General features: G+C 43.7%; 1 protein-coding gene across 1 annotated transcript in view; it reads left to right on the forward strand.

Annotated features, from left to right (window-relative positions):
- Positions 1 to 3,478: 3,478 nt before the first annotated feature.
- The window catches only part of map3k9 (mitogen-activated protein kinase kinase kinase 9), a 129,587-nt gene continuing 109,586 nt past the window's right edge, over positions 3,479 to 23,479 (forward strand). Inside the window, exons 1-2 of the mRNA XM_078563137.1 lie at positions 3,479 to 3,791; positions 11,297 to 11,849. Of these exons, the coding sequence (XP_078419263.1) occupies positions 3,546 to 3,791; positions 11,297 to 11,849 (799 nt within the window). The 5' untranslated portion in view covers positions 3,479 to 3,545. The remainder of the gene's footprint in view (positions 3,792 to 11,296; positions 11,850 to 23,479) is intronic.

The raw sequence follows: 23,479 nt of genomic DNA on the forward strand, positions 1-23,479 counted from the left end.
AAGCTAGTAAATGACAGGGAAGATTATTGATAACAAAATCATCTTCAGGACTGTCTATCCTAATTACAGTTTGACCACTAAAACGTCATAGACTTGTGGTTTGAATCATTTCATTTATCGCAGTGTCCTGGCACTAAAAGTGTTAAATACCTTCAGCTTATTTTCCAAAACCTTGTGATATCCTCACCATTCAAAGATTGAAGCCCAGTTTATCTTTCAATAGCTGGAAGAAAAAAGACAAGTTAACCTGAATTAGAGACAGCAGCAGAATTACCTTTTAGATGCAGGGCCATAAGGGGTATTTTTCTTTATTATTTTGGATTCCCAGCATGTTGTCTTAATTTTACCTTAGTTAACCTCAGAGTGTCAGCTTTGTTATAGCTCCTCTTCCTCCTCCTTCTCCAACCCTGCCATGGCCTAGGCTGAGATCTAGCTGGGCACCTTGCTGCTTTGGGCAATTTTTAACTGGGTGAATTGTGTTTTACTTCTATATCCGTAATAACTTAAGAAATGGGAGCAGGAGTAGGTCATAGGGCCCCTTGAGCCTGCTCCGCTATTCAAAAAGTACATGGCTGATCTGATCTTGGCCTCAACTCCCATTTCCTGCTTGTCTCCCATAACATTTGACTCCCCTATAATTCAAAAATTTGACTAACTCAGCCTTGAATATATTCAACGACTCAGCCTCCACAGTTTTTTGATGTAGAGAATTCCAAAAATTCATCACCCCCTGAGAGAAGAAATTCCTGTTCATCTCCATCTTAAACAGGAAACTCCTTATTTTGAAACTGTGTCCCCTCGTTCTAAATTCCCTCTCCTGAGGGGAAACATCCTCTCAGCAACTACCCTGTCAAGTCTCCTCAAAATCTGACATGTTTCAATAAGATCACCTCTCATTCTTCCAAACTCCAATGAGTATAGGCCCAACTTGCTCAACCATTCCTCATAAAGCCAACTGCTTCATTTCAGGAATCAACCTAGTGAACTTTCCCTGAACTGCCTCCAATGCAAATATATCTTTCCTCAAATAAGAAGACCAAATATATATGTAGTATTCTAGGTGTGGTCTCAACAACTCCCTGTACTGTTGAAGGAAGGCATCACTACTTTTATACTCCATCACCCTTGCAATAAAGGCCAATATTCCATTTCGTTTCCTAATTACTTGCTGTACCTGCATATTAACTTTTTGCATTTCATGTACAAGGACACCCAGATCCCTCTGTACCACAGAATTCTGTAGTCTCTCTCCATTTAAATAATATTTTGCTTTTTTATTCTTCCTGCCAAAGTGCAAAGCCTCACATTTTCTCCATCTGCCAATTTTTTGCCCACTCATTTAACCTATCTATATACCTTCGGAGGCTTTTTGCGTCTTCCTTACAACTTGTTTTCCTACATATCTTTATATTGTCAGCAAATTTGACTACCAAACACGCTGTCTCTTCATCCAAGACATTTATGTAGATTGTAAATAGGTGAGGTCCCAGCACTGATCCCAACGGCACACCACTAGTTACAGCTTGCCAACTTGAAAATTATGCATTTATCCCACTTCTCTGTTTTTTTGTCAGTTAGCCAATTAAAAAAAACAGAAGACCTGCATTTATGTAGCACTTTTGATGACCATCGGACATCTCAGAGTGCTTTACAGCCAATGAAGTACTTTTGAAGTGTAGTCACTGTTGTAATGTAGGAAACGTGGCAGCCAATTTGCACTCAGCAAGCTCCCACAAACAGCAATATGATAATGACCCAGGTAGTCTGTTTTTATGATGTGGATTGAGGGACACATATTTGCCAGGACATCAGGGATAACTCCCCTGCTCTTCTTCGAAATAGTGCCATGGGATCTCTGACATCGACTTGAGCAGGCAAATGGGGCCTCAGTTTACATCTCATCTGAAGGATGGCACCTCCAACAGGGCAGCACTCCCTCAATAATGCACTGCAGTGTCAGCCTTGAGTTTTGTGCTCAAGTCTTAGAATGGGACTTGAATCCAGAACTTTGTAACGCAGAGGCAAGTGAGCTACGAAATGAACCACAGCTGACACAAGCCTCTGTCCATGCCAGTATAATACTCTGAACGCCATGAACTCTTATCTTGAGGAGTAACCTTTTATGTGGCACCTGATTGAATGCTTTTGGAAATCCAAATACACTCGGTCTAGTTCAACTTTATCCACCTTGCTCATTACATCCTCAAATAACTGTAATAAATTTGACAAACATGACTTTCCTTTCATAAAACCATTTTAATTCTGCTTGATTGTAAAATGTCCTGCTAATTCTTTAATAATGGATTCCAACAATGACTGATGTTAAACTAATTGGCCTATAGTTTCCTGCTTTCTGTGCCCCTCCTTTCTTGAATAAGGGTGTAACACAGTGGTTTTCCAGTCCGCTGGAATCTTTTCAGAATCCAAGGAATTTTGGAAGATTACAATCAAGGCATCTACTATCTCTGCAGCCACTTCTTTTAAGACTCTATGATGCATGCCATCAAGCCCAGGAAACTTGCCAGCTTTTAGTCCCATTAGTAGATATTACTTGGCTGCACAAATGGCTGAAGTCACCAAACATCAATGAACTCAATGACCTTTTATCTTGCTCCACCTGCTCCAACCCCTCTTAAACAATACAAAATCCATCACATCAAATTTCTTCATCTCTTTAGCTCTGAAGAAGTCACATGGACTCGAAACGTTAGCTCTGTTTCTCTCTCTCTCCACACTTGCTGCCAGACCTGCTGAGTTTAACCAGCATTTGCTGTTTTTATTTCAGATTTCCAGCATCCGCAGTATTTTGCTTGTATCAATGAACTCAAATCCAATATCCAAAGTGCCTATAGGAAGAAGCAGAGGTATGGAGCTGCAACACTTGCCCATTCTGGTTTAAGAGTACTGAACGGTGACTGCAAGGCGTACGGAAATGGTTTCAGACTGTCCTGAAAAGTGGTAGTGCAAGAAGCAGCACACAGCCCGACAGTGCAATCATCAGACAGGTTGAAGCAATGCCGGCCCCTGAGCTAGCACCGCATTCCCATCATTGCTGTAGCTGTCCGAGGTCAGATCACTGCTTTCCACACCGAGACCACTGGCAGCTTCGCATAGGCATCTTTCATTTTAAAGCAGCAACTTCGGCCAGCGGCTTCAATATGTGACGAGCGGTACAGCAAAAGGGTGAGGGGGGTGAGGTAGAATATGCACACTATTCTCCAAAGGTAATGGGAGAGACCATCAAAGTGCGGCTCAGGCGCCGCTGCTGCAGCCGAATCCCCGGGACCCCTTGGCTTGATTGACAGCGGGATGCAGCCAATCAGGCTCGGAGGGGCTCTGGAGTGACAGAGGGGCTGATCCAATCGGGAGGGGCGACGGGGGCGGGGTTAGGCGTGTTCTCCCGCCCCCCTCGCTCTGCCCAATCACACACCGCCCCCCCCCCCCCCCCCCCCAGGTTCAGGCTGTGAGCCGCCGCAGGTGGAGGGGGGGACGGATGCCAGCGGAGCCGCTGCTGCTCTCTCCCTCCGTCCCTTCCCTCCCCTCCCATGGAGCAGCTCCGATCCATGTTCATCAGGTCTCCCTCCTCCTCCTCCTCCTCTGCCGCAGCGAAGGAAGAGGCTGAGGAGAGAGACAGGGCGGCGCAGCAGCAGCAGGAGGAGGATGAGGAGGAGCAGCAGCAGCAACAACCACCCCCCGCTAACCTGTTCTGGACGGCCGTCTTCGACTATGAGGCGAGCGCTGAGGACGAGCTCAGCCTGCGCAAAGGGGACGTGGTGGAGGTGCTCTCCAAGGTAAGGCTGCCTTTCTGTCATGTTCCCCCCCCCTCCCCCAGAACCCCAGGCAGGGCTTGTTGCAAATTGCACCTTTCTGTATTAATCTGGCCCAAGAGCTCGCAAATGAAATTTTTGTTTTAAAAACGAACAGCAATGTTTTTAAAAAAAAAATTCTGTACGTGCAGCCACCCCCCCCCCCCCCTTCAAATAAAGGAACAAATCCAGTATCGTGCAAGGTGATAAAACGCACCAGTGATCAGGTGTCATTTAAGAAGAGTATTTGACCATTTTCATTCAGGAGCATTGCTTGAAAGAACCGTTCCCAATTCTCCCCCCCACCCCCTTAGCATCAAGCTTCACTTCAAAGGCAAATTGACCTTAATTTAACTTGTGAATTGAACGTGCCTGAGCAAAACTTTATTTTTATGGAGGAGAGGGAGAGAAGACATGACTGTTTATAGGGCAGCATGGTGATGGTGAGAAAATGACATTGATCACACAGTTATGGTGACAGGATAGTCAGCAATGGCAGTGGATGGTTGCTTGATACTGATCTAAAGAGACATTTCCCTGCTCCCATTTCCCTCCCTGCACCCAAGTATAGTTAGAATGTTGTGACTTTGATCACGATTCCCCGCCCCCCCCCATGGTAATATCTACCTCCCTTTCAAATCTGCTGTCAAGCTCCAGAAATCCCTATCTTGATCCTCTTGTCCTTGCAAACTGTTGCACTCTCCAACTTCCCATTCCCCTCAAGTCCATGAGTGTGTTGTAACGTTCCAAATTTGTACCCATCTTTCCCGAAACTCCATCCTCTCCATGTGGCTATTTGACTGTGACTGTGGTGTTCTCTCCCTCCTTGTCCTTCTCAAACTGTTTTCAGCTTTTAGATACAAATAAACACACCATTCTACTTCAACCCCCCTTTGTTATCCAGCTGGTTGGGACTGCCCTTGCATGGATCCATTACCTCTGGGGTCCCCCAATGATCCATGCTTGGCCCCCACCTATATCTCATCCACATGCAAGTACCTTAATAACATCATCTGAAAACATGCCAGATTCCACATGTATGATGATGGCACCCGCCCTACATTAACACCACCTCTCTTGATTCCCCCAGTCCTTATGTTTTGCCATGCTGCTTCTCTGATATCCAGAACTGGATGATCAGTAATTATGTCCAATTAAATAATTGGGAAGTCTGAAGCCACTCTCCTGTCCCCAGCCACAGATTGCAATTCCCCCTCCCTGACCATTCTGTGAAACTGAGCTAGGCTGTTTGCAGCCTTGACCACATTTGACCCTCTGAGCTTTTGACCCCATTACCACCTCCTTCTTCACCAAGGCTGACTATGTCCATCTCAATATCACCCATCTCTGTCCTTGCCTCAGCCCATCTGTTGTTGAAACCACCATTCATGTCTTTGTTGCCTCTACACTTGACTATTCTGAGGCATTCCTGGTTGCCCTCCTATCTTCCATCCTCTGTAGACTTGAATTCATTCAAAATGTTGCTGCCTGTATCCTAACTCACATCAAGTCTCCTTCACCTGTCACCCCGGTGCTCATTGACCACTGTTGGCTCCTGATCCTCAGTTTGAAATTCTCATCATTATGTTCAACTCCCTTCATGGCTTCAACCTTCCCTATCCCCTCCCCTCCTCCAGCCTTACAACCGTAACAGCATTGTGAAGTGATGCAACTTGGAAGGAAGCGCAAGAAGAGGCAATTTGAATTAAATAGCACAATTTTAAAGGAGATGTTGGAACAGAGAGACCCAGAGGTTCACATACAAATTTTTGAAGATGGCAGGGCAAGTTCATAAGGCTTTTTTTTTTAAAGTTTACATGATCCTTAGCTTTAGGAATAGAGCCAAAGAGTACAAAAGCAAGGAAGCTATGCTAAACCTTCACTGGTTAGGCCTCAGCCAGGATATTGTAGGCACCACACTTTAGGAAGGATACCAAGGCCTTGGAGCAGGTGCAGAGGAGATGATCTAGAATTTCCTATCTATAAAACTCTGCCTGTATCTCTTTTTTCTCCTTTAAGACTCCTTAATACCTATAAATGCAAGTTTTTGTTAAGTATGGGCCTGTTGACTTCATCTACACTATTTTGGCACCATTTTAAAAGTAAAAGCTTTTCCATAAATTGTGTTTCATGCACATATTTTTGAAAATGATCCTTTATACTTATACAGTTGAGTGCTTAAATTTTCCTTCCCCAAATGGTGCTGATTCCTTTTAATTGTGGAGACTGTTTTCACTGTTGACGACGCCTTCCAAGACTTTACAGATGATTGAGAGTAGACTGACAACGCTATGAACCAAGAACTGAAAGGTGGGATCACACTGGATAGTTGTTTATTGCCTGACGCAGACACAATGGCCTTCTGTGCCTTAAATCTTTCTATGCTCCTATGTTTCTTGCTTTCTTACTTTCTCATGTGATAGTAGGCGAGGTCGGCCCCATATGAAGTAAATTCTACACGTAGATGAAAAGAGGGACATTCTCAAGGAGAAAAGCAAAGCTCTGGGAAAAAAAAATCGTTTTTAAGCAGATGATCGTGAATAAAACCTACTAGTAATGACAAATAAGGAAGATATTAACAAAATTCTAAACTGATGAAGTAGGTTTGTTATAAATAAGTGAGCTTACATTCGGCTTATATCTGCAGTGAGGAAAATCATAAGGGACATTTTGTATAGGTTGTCATAAACATCGGTGGTTCACAATATTCCTTTTTAAGAATCCTGATTTGAACTTCGTATCAGTGCCTTCTGTATCAAGGATGTAATACATTCTTTGGGCTGTCACTAGCAAAATAGCACAGAAATCAAATAATGTAAAGCACAAGTAAATGAATGAATGTGCATGCACACATATTACATTAGTAAAGGGTGGCTGAGAGTTTGACATAAGCCTAGAAATATAGATTAGTTTGACATTCTTGAGATTAATATTTGTGTGTTTATCTGACAATGTATTGCACTATTGAACATGATTGTGTAATACATATGTATAATATATTTTATATCTATATATATTTCTATGTACTAAAATTAAACAGAACTCCAGCTTAAGTCAGATGATCAGTTGCAGAAACCTGCTGTGATGCTGGCTGGCTCTTAAATAAAATTGTTGAAAATGGAATGAAGCCAGTTTTCCCATCCCCACAGCAAATGTATCCATATGTTAAATTGAAGAGCACCTCGGTCAGAGTGTGGTTCAAGAATGTAACACTTATTGTGTGTCATGGTAAAGTGTGTCATTGCCCTATAATGCATTTCAGCATATGTGTTGTTCTGTCCATAGCTCGGTGTATCTGTAATCTTCTTTCTTACCCATGGCTCTTTCCCCACAGCAGCCCCCTACACCATCCCCCAAAGAAAAAATACCAAGCTTTCTCATTGGAAGCAACACAAAATATAAATCCAACTGACATCGCGATGTTCAACACAGAAGCAAAGTACTGCAAATGCTAAAAACAAAAAATGCTGGAAATACTCTGCCGATCAGGCAGCATCTGTGGAGAGAAAAATCACTATGGTTTCTGACTTTTTAAATAAAAGCAAAATATTTGGCTAGCGACCATCAGATCATTCAGCTTCTGAAAGCTGGTTAAAGTTTTAGATGTGACTCAGGTTTAATGAGGGATTACGTGCAAAATGTTACACCAGCTTTTCTTTCAGTATTTGTTGTGCACTTTTAAGCAATTTCTAGTCTTTATTTTGGATTACCACTATTTCTGGCTTTCTACTGACTTGCTCCTTGCTGAGCTTTGCTCCTGTGGAGATAAAAGTTCATTTTTACAGGGAATAAGCGAAATTTGGAAATTTAAGATCTTACACATTACTTTATTGGCTGCACTTCAATACATGTTTAAAACAAAAATAAATGAAATTGTAAAGCTTTAACCTCATCTTGGAGCATGGTTGACTAATAAACCATTACCAGGTTTTTGTTTTCTGGTTTATGGAATTGTTATGACTGTGAAATGAGATTATGACCCTTGTTCTCACTCCCAGGTGACCTCTCAACTTGCCACGTTAACCGCCTTTACGCTTATAAACATTAAATAAGGATTGATTTAAGCATTGTAAAACTGAAAACCATTTCTGTTGCTGGACCGTGTCCGCATATTTTATTGTTCAATCAGTTGCAAAGGTCATTACAGTTAGTTTTCTGATCAATGGCAGCGTGACAATTAAGTGCTCATCTGTGAAATGATTTATTCTGAACAATTGTTTTTAACTTGATCTATTTTATGCTGAGCTACCAGACTCTGTAATTTTTCTGTCAATTTTGTCTGCCTTGCACATTGTGAATTTATAGTTGTGCGCACCGTTAAGGCGCATCTTTAGTGTTGTAAATTCTTTGGAGGAATTTTGCATGTGCTTTGCCGTAAATTTCATGTAAAGGCAACACATTCTCAAAAGTAGAACAAACATCGAGCTATGACAAATGGATTTGAATTAACCATGTCTTTGCAGACAAATACCCCAACGGTTACACAGTCAGGTGCGCCTTTTGCCAAAGAGACCATGGAGTCCTAGCTTGAGCAACTGGTCTCTCATAAATTAGCCAATCTAACCAAAGATGTCAATAGGAGAAAAACAATTTATCTAATTGTATGTGGCCACTCTTAATCTGGCAGCCATCAGGTTAATGGAGCAGACCCGGGCTACCAAGGGATTGTGTATTGTCCAGGGTTATAGTTCCTGAACCTTTGTAAATATAATTGCATCTGTATGGATTTCTGGGTGAGGACAAAGCTGAGCTTGGCACTGATATCTTGCACAGTCAAAGCAGCCCACTGCCACTTATTGCTTAACATAAAACATGCAAAGTGACATTTGGGTGAACTGTATCCCACCATGAATCATTGCCAGTTGTTGGGATTGTTAGCCTGTCTTTAAGCTTAAACTGTGATTAAATGCCAGAGAAGAAGTGTGTTCTGTTGTTCAATGCAGACCTTCCTAGCCTTGATGAGTTTATCCTGCCAATTTTTTTCTTGCCTCACTCCCCACACTGTCATGAGCAAAACGTAAACAATGTTGGTTAGTATTGACCGTTTTCTGTGATACATACCATAGGTCATGATGTATAACTTGACCCGCCGTATAAGACGACCCTATTTTATGGCATCACAGTGCTTGTTTAGCCCTATGCCCAGCGTATAAGTCGACCCCCTATTTCCTGCTAATAAATTTCCTCAGTCTACCTAGATTATACCAGTATCAAAAGCATCTTTTTTAAAAAAAAAGTATTGAAATGTGGTATGGCTGTATGAATTGAATCCTACCATGGGCAAACATCACTGAATTTTATAGTTACGTGAAAAACGATGACGTAACAACTTTAAAATAAATCATTTATTGAAACCACAAGAATTTACAATAAAATGTATGTTAAATTTTTCATCCTGGTTATTAGCATTTTTCTTAATGTTTTATGTGAACCGTTAAACGATTCAGTGGACAAAGCTTTGTGGGTAGCATGTGTACATTTTATCACATTGGCTCTGGGGATTGGCATAACCTGTTGTAATTTTGCGGGGATCTTGTTATTTACTGAAGCATGAGGTAGGGAGACTGGTGGACAGTAAAAGTGCCTTAAAGTCAATTGGAGTTGAGTTTCTGTGTGTCTAAAAAGAGTCTTTGAGTCGTATTAATAAATGAATAGTTCTTATGTTAACTATGCATGACTTCAATTGATTCAAAAGCACAAACATGAATTTTTATGGAGTTACATGTGCATCAATTAGTCAACTATAGATCTAAGGTCCCTGATGTTTTTCTATTGGCAGATTGTAACAGAGAGGGGAGGAAAAAGCTGAAATTTTTACAGTGGAATTTCATATATGTTCACTACTTCTCTTGCTTCCTTTTCAGGGTGCAATTAGGTGAGCGGAAAGTGATTTATTTTCTTTCAGCACAAATGTCTATTGCACACCACCAGAACAAATTGAATTTATCAAATAAAATATTCCCGCTCCCCAAAAAGAATAGAGTTTGGCTTTGACATCTGCCCAGGTTAAGTGGTGTAGTTTTTCAGTGCCTTCCAATGGAGAAAAGTCCATCTATTTACACTTCCTTGCTGGTGCTTGGCTTGACACATTTCATTCTTGTCATCCAAGTTAAGCCCTGTTTGTGGAAGAATTTTTTGAAATTTCAAAGGTCGACTTATATGCCGCACAGGGTGACAAACCATCCCAGATTTTCTGCCTCACAGGTTCACCAGAAGCTCTTACAGGTAAACCAGCACCAACCTGCCCTCCATCCCAGTCTTACGACCCCCCCCACCCCAACCCCCCCCCAATGTAAAAGTGCCCCTTAAATTTTTTCCCCGAGAGTTGGTCACATTGATACCATGATCTATGGTGATGGTAATCGTTTTGAATAAGGCCTCTTTATACACTCCAATTTCTGGCTTCTGTTGGTTCAGCTTACTTTATATTCGGTCTGCTCCCTTTATGCCTAGCACACACAATCTAATCCATCTGATCTGGATTAAGGAAGTGTTCAGAATAATTCATAGTTTTAATTTGTTTGAGATTAATTTTGTGTTCATTCCAAAGACCAACTTAACTAATACTAAATCCTGATTTACAGCTATTGAATATTTGAGACATTTTCACTTATATTTCAACCCTGCGGCTTTCTCAGGTCGAAGCAAACCTTATTACAGCAAGTGGAACGCCTAACAAATGGATAGATCTCAAAAATTATCAAGACAATTTCTAATATATTAAGGAATAGGGAAAAACAATTGCAGAATAGGAAGAAATCAGGAAGCCACGGGATATGAATAACACACAAAGATGTTGAGTATAAATTGTATTAAACAGAAGATGTTAGAAATGCATAGCAGGTCATTCAGCATCTCCAAGAGGAAAAATTGTTTGATGGTACACCCGGACCCTTCATCAGAATAGCAACGGTAAACTGTAAGAAGTTCATATTTTGGAGGGGAGAACAAGAATTTGATGTTCAAAAATCAAATGCACACCTACTTTTATAGGAATGTTTCACCTGTCATTTAATTGGATTATGTTTGTAGGAAAATATATGTAAAATAAATTAAACATGGGTTGGTTGACGGACTATTGAGTACAATTATATAATAGAATTAAGGATGAAATCTTCTGTGTGTATCCGCAGCACATGAAAGACAGTATGAAGTTAAATAAAATGGAATAACTGGAACAGCTGTCATTGGACATTTTTAACACTGTCATTGAGCATTTTTAAGGCTGAGTTAGATAGATTCTTGATTGACAAGGGAGTCAAAGGCTGTAGAGGGTAGGAAGGAAAGTGGAGTTGAGGCCACAGTCAGATCAGTCATGACCTTATTGAATAATGGAGCAGGCTCAAGGGGCCTGATGGCCTACTCCTCCTAATTTGTATGTTCATATGTATGTAGGACAAGGAGAAATGATGAGTACTGTCAGGGACAAAAGCTACGTACAATGAACTGGAATAAATCAATTCTCTTCTTTTCTTCCCCTGACTGTTTAGGATTTCAAAGTCTCTGGAGATGAAGGCTGGTGGACGGGCAAAATCAATGACCAGGTTGGCATATTTCCCAGCAACTATGTCACCAGTGCCCCATGTTACAGTAAGTTGCAAGGTCGGAGCACAGAGGACTACCCTCTCCCACTGGAAATGGACTTTAATGAGCTGCAGCTGGAAGAGATTATTGGTGTCGGTGGCTTTGGCAAAGTCTACAGGGGTATCTGGAGGTTGGAGGAGGTAGCTGTAAAAGCAGCTCGGCAGGACCCAGATGAGGATATCAGTCAGACCATTGAGAATGTGAAGCAAGAAGCAAAACTATTTGCTATGTTGAAGCACCCTAACATCATAGCCTTGAAAGGGATTTGTCTGAAGGAGCCCAATCTCTGCTTGATCATGGAGTTTGCCCGTGGGGGCTCCTTAAATAGAATGTTGTCGGGCAAGAAGATCCCCCCTCATATACTTGTCAACTGGGCAGTGCAGATTGCAAGGGGCATGAATTACTTGCACGAAGAAGCAATTGTTCCTATTATCCATCGGGACCTCAAGTCTAGCAATAGTAAGTACATCAGAGGCGTCTGCTGCAAATTGAATGCCACCCGGCAAGAATGTGCTTGTTGATTTGATGGGAAGAATTCAAATAGCTTTGGGGGATAAGTTGTTTTGCTGCATACATTGTGCTGGATAAAAGTGTATTGTGAAATAGAGTATTACAAATTCAGGTTCACTTCACTCCTTCAGTTGCGATGTGAAATGAGTTCCCTTGAGTGTGCTTTTAATGTCGGAAATACAGATGGAAGTGATGGCAGGGTTACCGATATGTAGTGTAACTCAGAATGAAAAATCTATCCGAATGGTAACGTTTGCAGATTTCTTCCACTGACGCATTGTGATTTGATTGAACTGTGATCCAGTAAAGATAACGGGACCTTACCAGAACACCGTTTTTTACAGAGTCTCTGAAAATGAAAGGAACCAGACCCTGGTTGTCAGTAAGGTGGTCTTGGGGTTACACAGACAAAATAATGCGGTTTAAGCTGATGTTTTGTAAATGAGCCCAGTTTGGACAGGGCTTTCCATGTGCAAAAAGAGGATTGTAACATCTGCCTACATTGCGACAAAGGAACTGTCAGCCCTTGGAACATCTTCCTCCATTCTGTTAAGTCATGACTGACCGATGTCCCACCCAGATTCCTTGATACCCTTGCCTTTTAGCAGACAATTCCACATTACCAACTCCCCCTATGTGGAAGAAGTGTTTCCTGATTTCACTCCTAAATGTCTTGGCTCCATTTTTAACATTTTGCACCCTTGTTCTGGATTCCAGCATCAGAGGAAATCTGGGTGATACAGAGAAACTATTGAATCTCTTAATCATTTTAAATAAATCAATTAGATCACCCCGTAACCTTCTGAGCTCAGAGGACTGCAAGCCCAGTTTGTACAATCTGCCCTCATAATTTAATCCTTTTATCTCTGGTACTATTCTCGTGAATCTGTGCTGTAACCCCTCCAAGCCATTAATTCCTGAGATTTGGTGTTTAAACTGAACAAAATACTCTAAATGGATTCGGGCCAAAGCTCTGTACAACTGAAGCATCACTTCCTCACTTGAATTCCAACCCCCTAGAGATAAATGCCAATATTCCATTAGCCTTTTTGATTGCTTTTTATACCTGTGCACTAGCTTTGTGATTTGCTTACGTGGTCACTCAAATCCCTTTGCTCCTCCACAGCTCCCTGTCTCTCACCATCAAGAAAATATTGTCTTTCACAGGTCTAAAGTGGATGACCTCATCCTTCCCTGCATTGAACTCCATCTGTCTCGCCATGTCTGGCATGTTGCTCGGTATCAAATAAATAGACAGCACAGTTGTTTACCGCCGCTACAGTTGATTTATGTGAGACGGATTGAGTAACTCTATATAAGGAATTAATTTATTCGCTCTTCAACCCTTTCTATTTGGTCTAGGTTGGGTGGGTTGGGAATGGGGAAGGTGATACTTTGGTGGTCTGTGATCAGGATCACAAAGGTATGAAACTGTCATAAAGTGGATAGCCATCTCTGACACGATTTCCTTATGATAAAGGATAGCAGAGACTTCCATTGGAGTATCCGTGAACCATTCTGGTTACAGTAGGCAGGACGTAAAATCAAATATATTTGTTAGTATTTCTATGATCAAGCTTAATTGGCTTTGATTTTGAAGTGGAGAGTTACATTTATGTATAATTCCTAATCTCTGAGTCACGACTAAATTTAGAAACTAATTGACTCTTCGTTGCTCATCATTCCAGTTTGTCTCGCAAGAGGTGACTAATCCAGTACATCATCTGATACAAGGCAGGTATTGGAGCCATAACTAGCCAGCCAGTTTGCTCCTGATGTTATGTAGTCTTTTGAACCACCTTTCTACCACTCAGTATTTTGCACTGCTAAATTTAAACTTGTGTTTGATTATGGGAGGCTGAAGCTAGTGTTTTCAGACTTGCATCTAGTGCGTTGGTACAAGTGCACTCCACAAAATAAAAAATAAGCCAACTCGTATCTTGAAAAGTGCCTTAGGGCATTCAGTTATGTCAAAGGCACTGTGTAAAATGCAGGTGGTTGTATTACTGATGTGGTACTTGACATTTACTGCACCAAATTGCTTCCACAGCTAACTTTTATTGCTTGGTACTACTGTGGATCAAAGTCATTGAGAACCCAAACTCAATTATTCCATTGCAATGAGTCAGCAGCTGAGCTTTTATGGCAGGGTGCTACCATTGGTTTGTCTCTTTGGGTTAGCGAGTGACTGGGAACACTGCAGAGAGAATCAGTAAGAGCCCCTGTTTTAGAGAAAATTGCTGTCTCAAGGCAGCATCTTGAGTTTGGAATGATAAAATCTGTAATTGTACCCTTTTGGTAGTTTGTGAGCATCTGTGCAAAATAACAGTGCAGCCGTGTGAAAATATCACCGTTTTGTTGAAACCCCAAATGACAGTGTTGAATGAAAGAAATAACTTGCATTTGCTTTGCAACTTTCAGGTCTTTGGGGTGATTTAAAGCACTCCTAGCCAATGAGCTACTTTAGAAATGAAGCCATGGTTGTAACAGAGCCAACTGTAGGAGCCAATTTGCGTGCAGCAAGTTCCCACAAACAGCAGTGAGAAAAATGACCAGTTAACTTGGTTTAGTGATTTGATTGAGGGATAAACAATGACAATATAAAGATGAAAGTGAAATACTTGTTTCAGAATGTGACTATAAGAGCACAACAGACATTGGGAAAGCTATGAGATGTACTGGGTGGCCTGCAGTGTTTTAAACACCTGAGCTTGCACTTCTGGGACCTGGGGCTGGATTTTACTGTTAAAGTAATAGTGCGGTGAATGGTGTTGGTGGTTTTATGTGCATAAATGGTACAACAACTTCTTGCAAAGATCAGGGGCAGAATTTTGCCCTTGATGGGCGGGTGGGCAGCCGATCGCTGCCGCTGAAGCATACCCCGCCGCCATTTTAAGTGGGCGGGTCAATTAAGGCCCGCCCAGCCGGCCGCCTGGAGGGAAGCGCTGCTTCCTGTGCGGGCAGGGGGGGATTCCATAACTGTCAGAGTGCGCTCTTTCATGCATGCGCGTGAAAGAGCGCACATCTCCCTGAGACTAAGTGCTGCCTCACGGAGAGCGCTGAAAGTTGTTGTAACATTAAAAATAGAAAAATAAAAAAATTATTAACATGTCCCTCTCATGTGACAATGTCACACGAGATGGGACATGTTAATAAATATCACAGAGACTTTATTAAAGTTTTTAAAAACCGACATGAAACCGGTGGATGAGGTTTCATGTTTTTTCAGAAGCCCGCTGGGGCTCCTGGCCTGCCCGCCAACCTTAAGGTTGGACGGGCACGGCCTTTAATTGATTTAACTACCCTATCAATGGCCTCAATTGGCCATTGACAGGTCAGTGGGCGGACAGCTGATCGCGCTGTGCCCCCGCTGTGCCCCCCCCCCCCCCTGAATATTTAAATGTGGCGGGATGACGTCGGGGGTTCCGTTTCGGTGAGCCCCCAGCTCGCCGATGGAAAAATTCTGCTCCAGATGTGTTGCCCTTGCAAGAAGTTGCTTTTGGAATTGTGGTGCTTTGCTGTTGGTTTTGTGAAAACGGCATTTCACCTGCTGCCTCACCATTGAAATACATGGAATGTTGTAAAGTTGCTGAATTAGCACAGTAGATATGAAATAAACTCTGCAGAAAATTAGGGCTAGTTAGTGCAAATGTAAGTACTCATTTAATGACGTGCTAAGGGTTAGTTACAACCAATCACTGACTGTTCTGTTGGGTGCCCTTTTTGCTCTTGTTATCAGTTCACACTTGCAGCAACTTGATGGACAAAATATGTTTGAGCTATAGGGTGCAAGGTAAGTCCAACGAGCAGTTTGGTACCTTAACCCAGAAAAATTCAGCCCCTGATTTCAAGCCCAGCCCACCTAAACAGGTGGGATATCATTCTCTCATCTGTAAGGATTATCTTATGAAACTGATTTGTGTAGGGACTACTCTCCGCAGGCTGGGGCTGAGCTATGTTGTTGGGTACTGAGTAGCTTTACCCTTCGTCTGGCTGTGTTAAACCTGACCTGGGAATGCTAGAATGCCTGAAAATATTTGCGTCTCCCAGCACCAACATACCTTGGCTTATTGAACACAAACGTAGGGACAACATAAAAACAGACTTACTTTTAAACATAACTGTAAGTTTTATTTGTTTATTAAAAGGTTAGTGACTGCACAATTAATGGCAGCTCGCAGTGTTAGAGTGTGGCTCTATTTGTGTCAGCAGCCTTGTGGTACTTTGCCCGAATAGCTGTTTATCATTTGAGGTTGAACTCTGTTAAGTCTTTAACCAACATGCTTGCGTGATGGAGGTCGCTGGTTCGTGATCGATGAGTTAATTTCTTTCATCCCGCCTGTCCCAGTTTCTTAAGATAAAGGCAAAATGCTGCAGATGCTGGAAATCTGAAACAAAAACAAAGAATGCTAGAAAAACTCAGCAGGTCTGACAGCATCTGTGGAAAGAAAGACAGAGTTAACGTTTCGAGTCCGTTTGACTTTCAGAAGAAGAGTCATACGGACCATCAACGTTAATCCTGTTTCTCTCTCCACAGATGCTGTCAGACCTGCTGAGTTTTTCCAGCATTTTTTGTTTTTGTCCCAGTTTCTTGTCTGGGAGAACTGAGTCCAGTTGTTTATCCTTTCTGTCATCTAGCCTGAGGTGGGTAACTCAGCATAGGCTGGGTGTTGAATCTGGAACCTTCCTGGACTTTATGCCTCTGTTCATGCTAACCATTGTAATTAATAAGTGTGCTGAGAATGCAGTGCCTTGCTGTTAAATACTTAAAGGTGTTTTTGTTTTAAATTCCACCACTCCCCCCATGGTGCTTTATACCAGCTGAAGATCAAGTACCCATGTAACTTCCCTTATTTTTGACAGCCTGAGATAGCTATTGCTGATCATTCCTTTTACTCATTGTGCAGAATGATTCCCTGGGCCAGTGAATTAATTTAACCATCCCATGTCCTAAACAAATGGCCTTTAAAGCATTTTGCTAATTGGATCGTAATGCAGGGAAAGGCGATCTCTCTAATTACTGATACTTAGCTTAGTTTGTTTTCAGCCTGCACTTAAATCACAGTGAATACTTATATTTTTATTTGTATTACTTTAGTTTCTTTAAAAAAAATTTGGCGATGAAGAGTGTGTTTAAGTCTCCCATTTCAGTTTTACTGAAGTACACCCATAGAGCGGGATTTTCCGCTCGCGCTGGTGGTGAGCTTGGAGGTGGGAAACGCACTTACTTAGGCAGGATGAAGGCACACCCGAACCCCACTGTCTTCCTGCCGCATCCATAATTAAGTTCAAGGTGAGAGAGCCCGTGGTCGACCTTCCCACCCCACTGCCCATTGAGGCCCTTAAGTGGCCAGTTAATGACCACTTAAAGGCCTCATCCTGCCACTGCTGGTATTAAACCGGTGGCAGGTGGGCTTGTTGCCATGCGATGTGCGAGACAGGGGAAACCTGTGCGGCCAGCTTGTTACCCTGTCATCTCCGGAAAGGGGGTGGGGAAAGAGGGTCCATCAGTCAAAGTGTCTCGGTGTCTGATCGAAGAACTCAATATTGGAAAGAGGGAGCTCGCTGAGAGCAACCCCCCCCTACTCTTGTTGCGACCTGCACCCGCCCCCCCCCCGCCGAAGCACCCCTCTTCCCACCCCCCCCTTATCTTGTGAAACTGTTAGCACCCCCCCACCGCCCCGGCCAAAACCAGGTTACTTATCTGTGGCCTGTGTTGCTCTACAATCCTGGGACCATGTGGCAGCAGCCACGGCCTCCCCAGTGGCGCAGGTGAGCCTGGTAGGCAGGACCTCTGCCCTCCCAGGGTTTTGATTCCAGTGGAAGGCCCATTGCTGGCCTCTCCACTGCCTGATTGGCTTGTGGTTCAGCAGGCTTTCCCAAAAAGAGACAGCGTGGGTCACTCTCCGGCTCTCTAGCCAGCAGGCGAGACCCTCCGATGCCTCAACAAGATTCTGCCCATAGCCTGGATGCCGATCTGAACAGTAAAGTAATTATTAGCTTAAATTTCTAGCTCCGCGTGCAGTCAATAAATAGAAGCCATAGGTTGAATGGTTGACTGTGGTACCACCCCAGTGATCCAAGTTGATTAAATCTGCATGAGCAACTAAACGGAATGGGATGCTGACTTATGCTGTCTAACAGTTGTGTTCAAATTCCGAGGTCTTGGGGAAGCTATACCAGGAGTGCAGCACCAGTGACCACCACAGAGGAGACCCAGCCCATCCTGGGAAAATGCAACAAGCCTGCTCATTGGTGCCAGAGAGAGTTTAGGAAATACATTGACAAGCTAGAGATCTTCAGCTTTGAAAAGCAACATCCTATTACGCTGCGTAATAACACGGTACAAAATGTGGAAGATGGGTATGCACTTGAAGGCAAAGCAAGGGAATGTGGTAATAAAAAAGCCAGAGGTGCCTGACTGGTCAAATAAGATGTAAGTAGAGCTCTTTGTCAACTAAAAGCATTTTAAATAAGTACAAGGAACAACTAATGAAAACTAAGGGCAGAATCATCCCAGAATTGCACTAAGTGCAGTAGCGGGCATGATAAAACGATGTTTTACCCGCTGCCCGCAATGGTGGGCTTTCGTGTTGTATTGTCCCATTCCCAGTGTGCCCCGCGTCATTAATAATGCATTCACGGGAAACAATCGCTGGTGAGTGGGCTTGGATTTCCCTGCCACGCCGTGATCTCAGCGCTTCCTCGCTCCGGGTGCCATATTTAAAGTGCACCGGAGCGCAGCCCACTTCGTGACTTCAGACCAGAACTGCTCCTTGCGACAGGTGGCCCCAAAAGCAAAGAAGATGGCAGCCCTCAAATTTAGTGACGCCCCTCTGGGGCGCCTGCTGGACACGGTGGAAGGCCACTGCGATGTCCTCTACCCCCGCTCTGGCTGCAGGAGGTCCACCAGAGTCATCAATCCAATTTTGGAGACGATGGCAGCGCCAGTCAGCGCCACCGGAGCACAGAGAAGGTCAGCCATTCAGTGCAGGGAGAGGATGAATGGTCTCATCCGTTCCGCTAGGGTAATTCAACCACCTCATCACTCAACTCTCACACTCCCAAACCCATCACACATCCACAGGGATCTCACACCTCAAGGGCCAACACCACTAATTCTCTCTCAAACCCTCACATCGCCATCAGGCTCATATCCTCTAGAGCTCGCGTCCTCTTCCCATCCATTGTGTCGCTCACCACACAAACATTTCATACAGCCGTGTGTGTGCGTGTCAGTGTGTGTGCGTGTCAGTGTGTGTGTGTGTCAGTGGCAGGACCTTTTGGAGCCGTGTGCAACACCCTCCCACACAGGCGGAGCCTCCACCCACCTACTGATCACACTCCCATGCTGCACCTATGCCCGTCCAACATGAGGTTCAATTTCGACAACCGTGGTAGTAGTGAAGTATATTGTTAGCTCCCCTGTCCTTTTCCCTCCCCCAGTCACCGATGTCCTTTCTCCCATCACTGTGGACACCCCAGCATCACCTTCCACCTCACCACCATCATCTACCAACCCAAACCCTTGTCTTTCCAGGATGTCCAAGTGAATGTACTCGTTCCCTACCTTCCTGAGAACCCCACCCCATCACATTGACTTCTCTGACCTCCTGCTTCCCACCCCCAGGGCCCGTGTCTGCCTCCGAGTCTCCACCAATCACCCTCACCGCCCCTTCTACTGATATCGATGCACCCACACCCCTCCCACCCCACTGGTTCTCTCTGCCCGCCACCTCATACTCACTCTTCCCTCCGATCACGTCCACCCTCAGTTCGCTCCCCAGGAGGCAGCCATTGACTCCACAGACCCTCCCCTTGCACGTTTACCTGGACATTCCCCCACCCCCCAAAACCTTACTCCCTCCTCACCCCAGACAACAGCAACCCCCCTCAGCAAACTCCTTCCCCTCCTCCACCTCCGAACCCCATTCCCCCCAGCCGCCATGTCCGAGCTCCTGCCCCCTCCCGCCATCTACCTCCCCACTTGCCACATTTTCCCCTGTTACACCCTCCTCTCCCAGTCAAACCTAGACTGTCCTCCCTCTTGCCCCACGGGCCCTCACTGATCATCTGTAGCAGCCCATGGCCAAGACCGTGATGTTCTGAAGCAGACCCAAAGCAACGATACAGATCTCCCACCTGTGAGCTGCATCGCGGCGGAGCTATGTCCATGAGAATCCACCCAGCATGCAATGCACTGTAGCTGGAGGGCCCCAGCACCACCACCACCTTGGATGTTTGGGATTTGAGCAAGGCCCTAATGGTAAGCCCTGATTTCTGTCACACTTGTCCAGATGTGTTCTGGGCCGGTGTATTTTCCTGCCTGCATAACAGAAAATCTGGCACTGGGGGCTGATTCTGGTCGGTCCTTACTTTGCCTCCCATTACTGGGATGCAAATTGGGTTCACGCCGGCCTCCAGCAGGAATCATGTTCCACCATGTTGGGCACCATCGGATGATCCCGCTGTGCTTTCATGCTGACGTGAAACCAATTTCTGCCCCTCACGCTGAATTGTCTCCCCACCCCCCAACCCGCCATGACGCCCGCGCCAAAGGGACCAGAAAATTTCCGCCTAAGAGATCAGCCAAAAGGCGAATGGAAAGAAGGATTAGAGAGAACTTTTCCAGTTACATGAAGAGTCAGAGTACCACGAAAGACTGTGTTGGGACATTAAGGGATGTTCAAGGACAAGGTACGAAGGTCTCAATAGGATATGGTGGAAGTATTAAATGAGTACAAAAGCAAAATACTGCAGATGCTGGAAATCTGAAATAAAAACTGAAAAAGCTGAAATACTCAGCAGCATCTGTGGAGAGAAAAATAGTTGACTTTTTAACTCTTTCTCTCCAAAGATGCTGCCTGAGCTGTGGAGTATTTCCAGCATTTTCTGTTTTTATTTTATATCTTAAATAAATACTTTGCATCAGCCTTCAGTCTTGAAGCCAATGCTTTACTGTTTGTATTTAATAATGTTAACGATAAAACTAATAAAATTAACACCAAATGGAAATATTGTTTTAGAGTAGGATTAAGAATCTGAAAATAGAGCAGCCAGTCTAGGTGATATCCACCTGAGCATCCTCGGCGATGGCACATGGCTGTGTGCGTCCCTTGCTCACTGAACTTTGAAACAGTTCTGTAGACTGGAAGGAAGCTAATGTAGTCCCCATCTTTTATTTTAAAAAAAGGAGGTAAGATGGACTCGGGCAACAATTGACCATTCGTTTGACATCAGTAATATGAAAGGTCGTTGAGGAAATCATTAGGGATGCAAGATATAATTACAGTAAACCTTGTGTTATCTGACATTCTACAACCGGAATTCTCTACGAATTGGAATTTCTGCTGTTCCCCTAATACGAGTCATCACTTTACCAACCGGAAGCAGTTCCGAGGTTATCCGGAACCTGAGCCTGTATCCTGTATTATTTGATACTCAAATTTATGTTTTGATGTATCGTTTAAGTTTAGAAGAAAAAAGAATACTGTTCTTTACTTCCTGAGTACTTGCAAGTTGGTTCATGCTACAAGTATTGCGCTCTATGCCATTGGTAAATGGAAGTCTCCATTAACCAGCATTTTTATTAACCAGCATTTCCCATTCCCCGTACATGCCGGATAATAAAGATTTTACTGTGTTTAGATGGTAATCATATTAGGAATATTCAAGGCTTCAAAGAAGAAAGGTCACATCATACAAATTTAGTGGTACTTTTTTGAGGAAATCAACAAGATGATGGATCAGGGAATCCTTGTGGAATTTGTCTACGCAGATTTTCAAAAAGCTTTTGATCAGTCACTGCGCAAGAGGTTTCACTACAAGATCAGGGCCTCTGGTATTAGTGTTAACATATTGACCTGGATTGAGAATTGAGGAAGGGCACAGGCAGGAAGTAGTTCAAGATGGGTTTGGATCTTTTTGGAGATTGTGTGTGGTGTTCTGCTGGGATTGGTGTTGGGACTGTTGCTCGTGACTGTTTATTAATGATCTAGATGGAGGTGCTGTGAGCACAACCTGCAGATTTGCAGGTGATACTAAGATCTTTGTAAATGTTGGGACTGGCGGTGGTAATGGCTTCAGGGGGAACTTGATGTGTTGGAAGTTTGGCTTTGTGACTGGCAAATCACAAATTATGTTTAACTTGGAAAAGTAATGTTATGTATTTGGGCAGGGTGAATGCTGAATGTACACTCAACCTTCAGGGGAAAGCTTTAAAGCAGATGGAGAAAGAAAAAGATTTGGGTGTTCTGAAGCATATATCTCAAAAGATTCATCAGCAATGCTGTGAAATGATAGCTGGAGCAAATAATCATGCATTGGGGTGCATTTGTAGGACAATTGTTTATACTTGTTCAGGCCACAACTGGAATACAGTTTTGGTCTCTACATTTAAGAAAGGATATACTTGCATTGAAGGTGGTGCAGCAGAGGTTCACTAAATTGGTCCCTGGGATGAGGGGGTTGTCCAGTGATGAGAGGCTGAGTAAATTGGGCCGATATTCTCTGGAGTTTAGAAGAATGAGGCGCGATCTCATTGAGACCTGCATCATTTTGAAGGGGCTTGAAAGGGGTGCATGCTGAGGGATTGTTTCCGCTGGTTGGGGAATCTACAACACAGGGGCACAGTCTCAGGATAAGGGGCCGATCATTCAGGACTGAGATGAGGAGAAATTACTTCACTCAAAGGATTGTAAATGCTTGGAATTCTCTAACAACGATGCTCCATCGTTGAATACATTTAAGGCTGGGATAGAAGATTTTTGGTCTCTCAGGGAATTAACGGAGATAGGGAGCGTGCGGGAAAATGGATTTGAAGTCCAAGGTCAGCCATGATCGTATTAAATGGTGGAACAGGCTCAATGCCGAGTGGTGTACTCTTGCTCCTATTTCTTGGATTCTTACGTGCCTGGCTGGGGTGGAGATCATCTCTTCCAAAAGATGGGAACTGTAGGGAATTTGGGGATCAGATGATCTGATGGAATACCTTTGATCACTATGGGATGGTTGAAAAGGATATTCCTAGATTTTCTTTACCCCAAGTTAGCCTTGGTTTTTATCTTTCTTTGCCTCTCCCAGGAGATCACATGGTTTTGAACGGGGTGGGGAGTGTATATTGTGATAGGCATGATGGACCAGAGATTCTTTTCTTGTCTGTCATTGTTCATGTGTTTGTAGAAGCTCACAGGTAATCTTGTAGAGGTTTTCTTTCATTCATTTATGGGACGTGGGCGTCGTGGGCTAGGCCAGCATTTATTGCCCATCCCTAACTATCCTTGAGAAGGTGGTGGTGAGCTGCCTTCTTGAACCGCTGCAGTCCTTATGGTATAGGTACATCCACAGTGATGTTAGGGAGGGAGTTTCAGGATTTTGACCCAGTGACAGTGAAGGAACAGCGATATTTCCAAGTCAGGACGGTGAGTGGCTTGGAGGGGAACTTCCAGGTGGTGGTGTTCCCATCTATCTGCTGCCTTTGTCCTTCATTGATGGTAGTGGTGTAGGGTTTGGCATGTGCTGCCTAAGGAGCCTTGGCGAGTTTCTGCAGTGCATCTTGTAGATGATACAAACTGCTGCCA

This window comes from Cetorhinus maximus, chromosome 18, assembly GCF_964194155.1.
Source record: "Cetorhinus maximus chromosome 18, sCetMax3.hap1.1, whole genome shotgun sequence".
In the NCBI taxonomy this organism is placed as follows: Eukaryota; Metazoa; Chordata; class Chondrichthyes; order Lamniformes; family Cetorhinidae; genus Cetorhinus; species Cetorhinus maximus.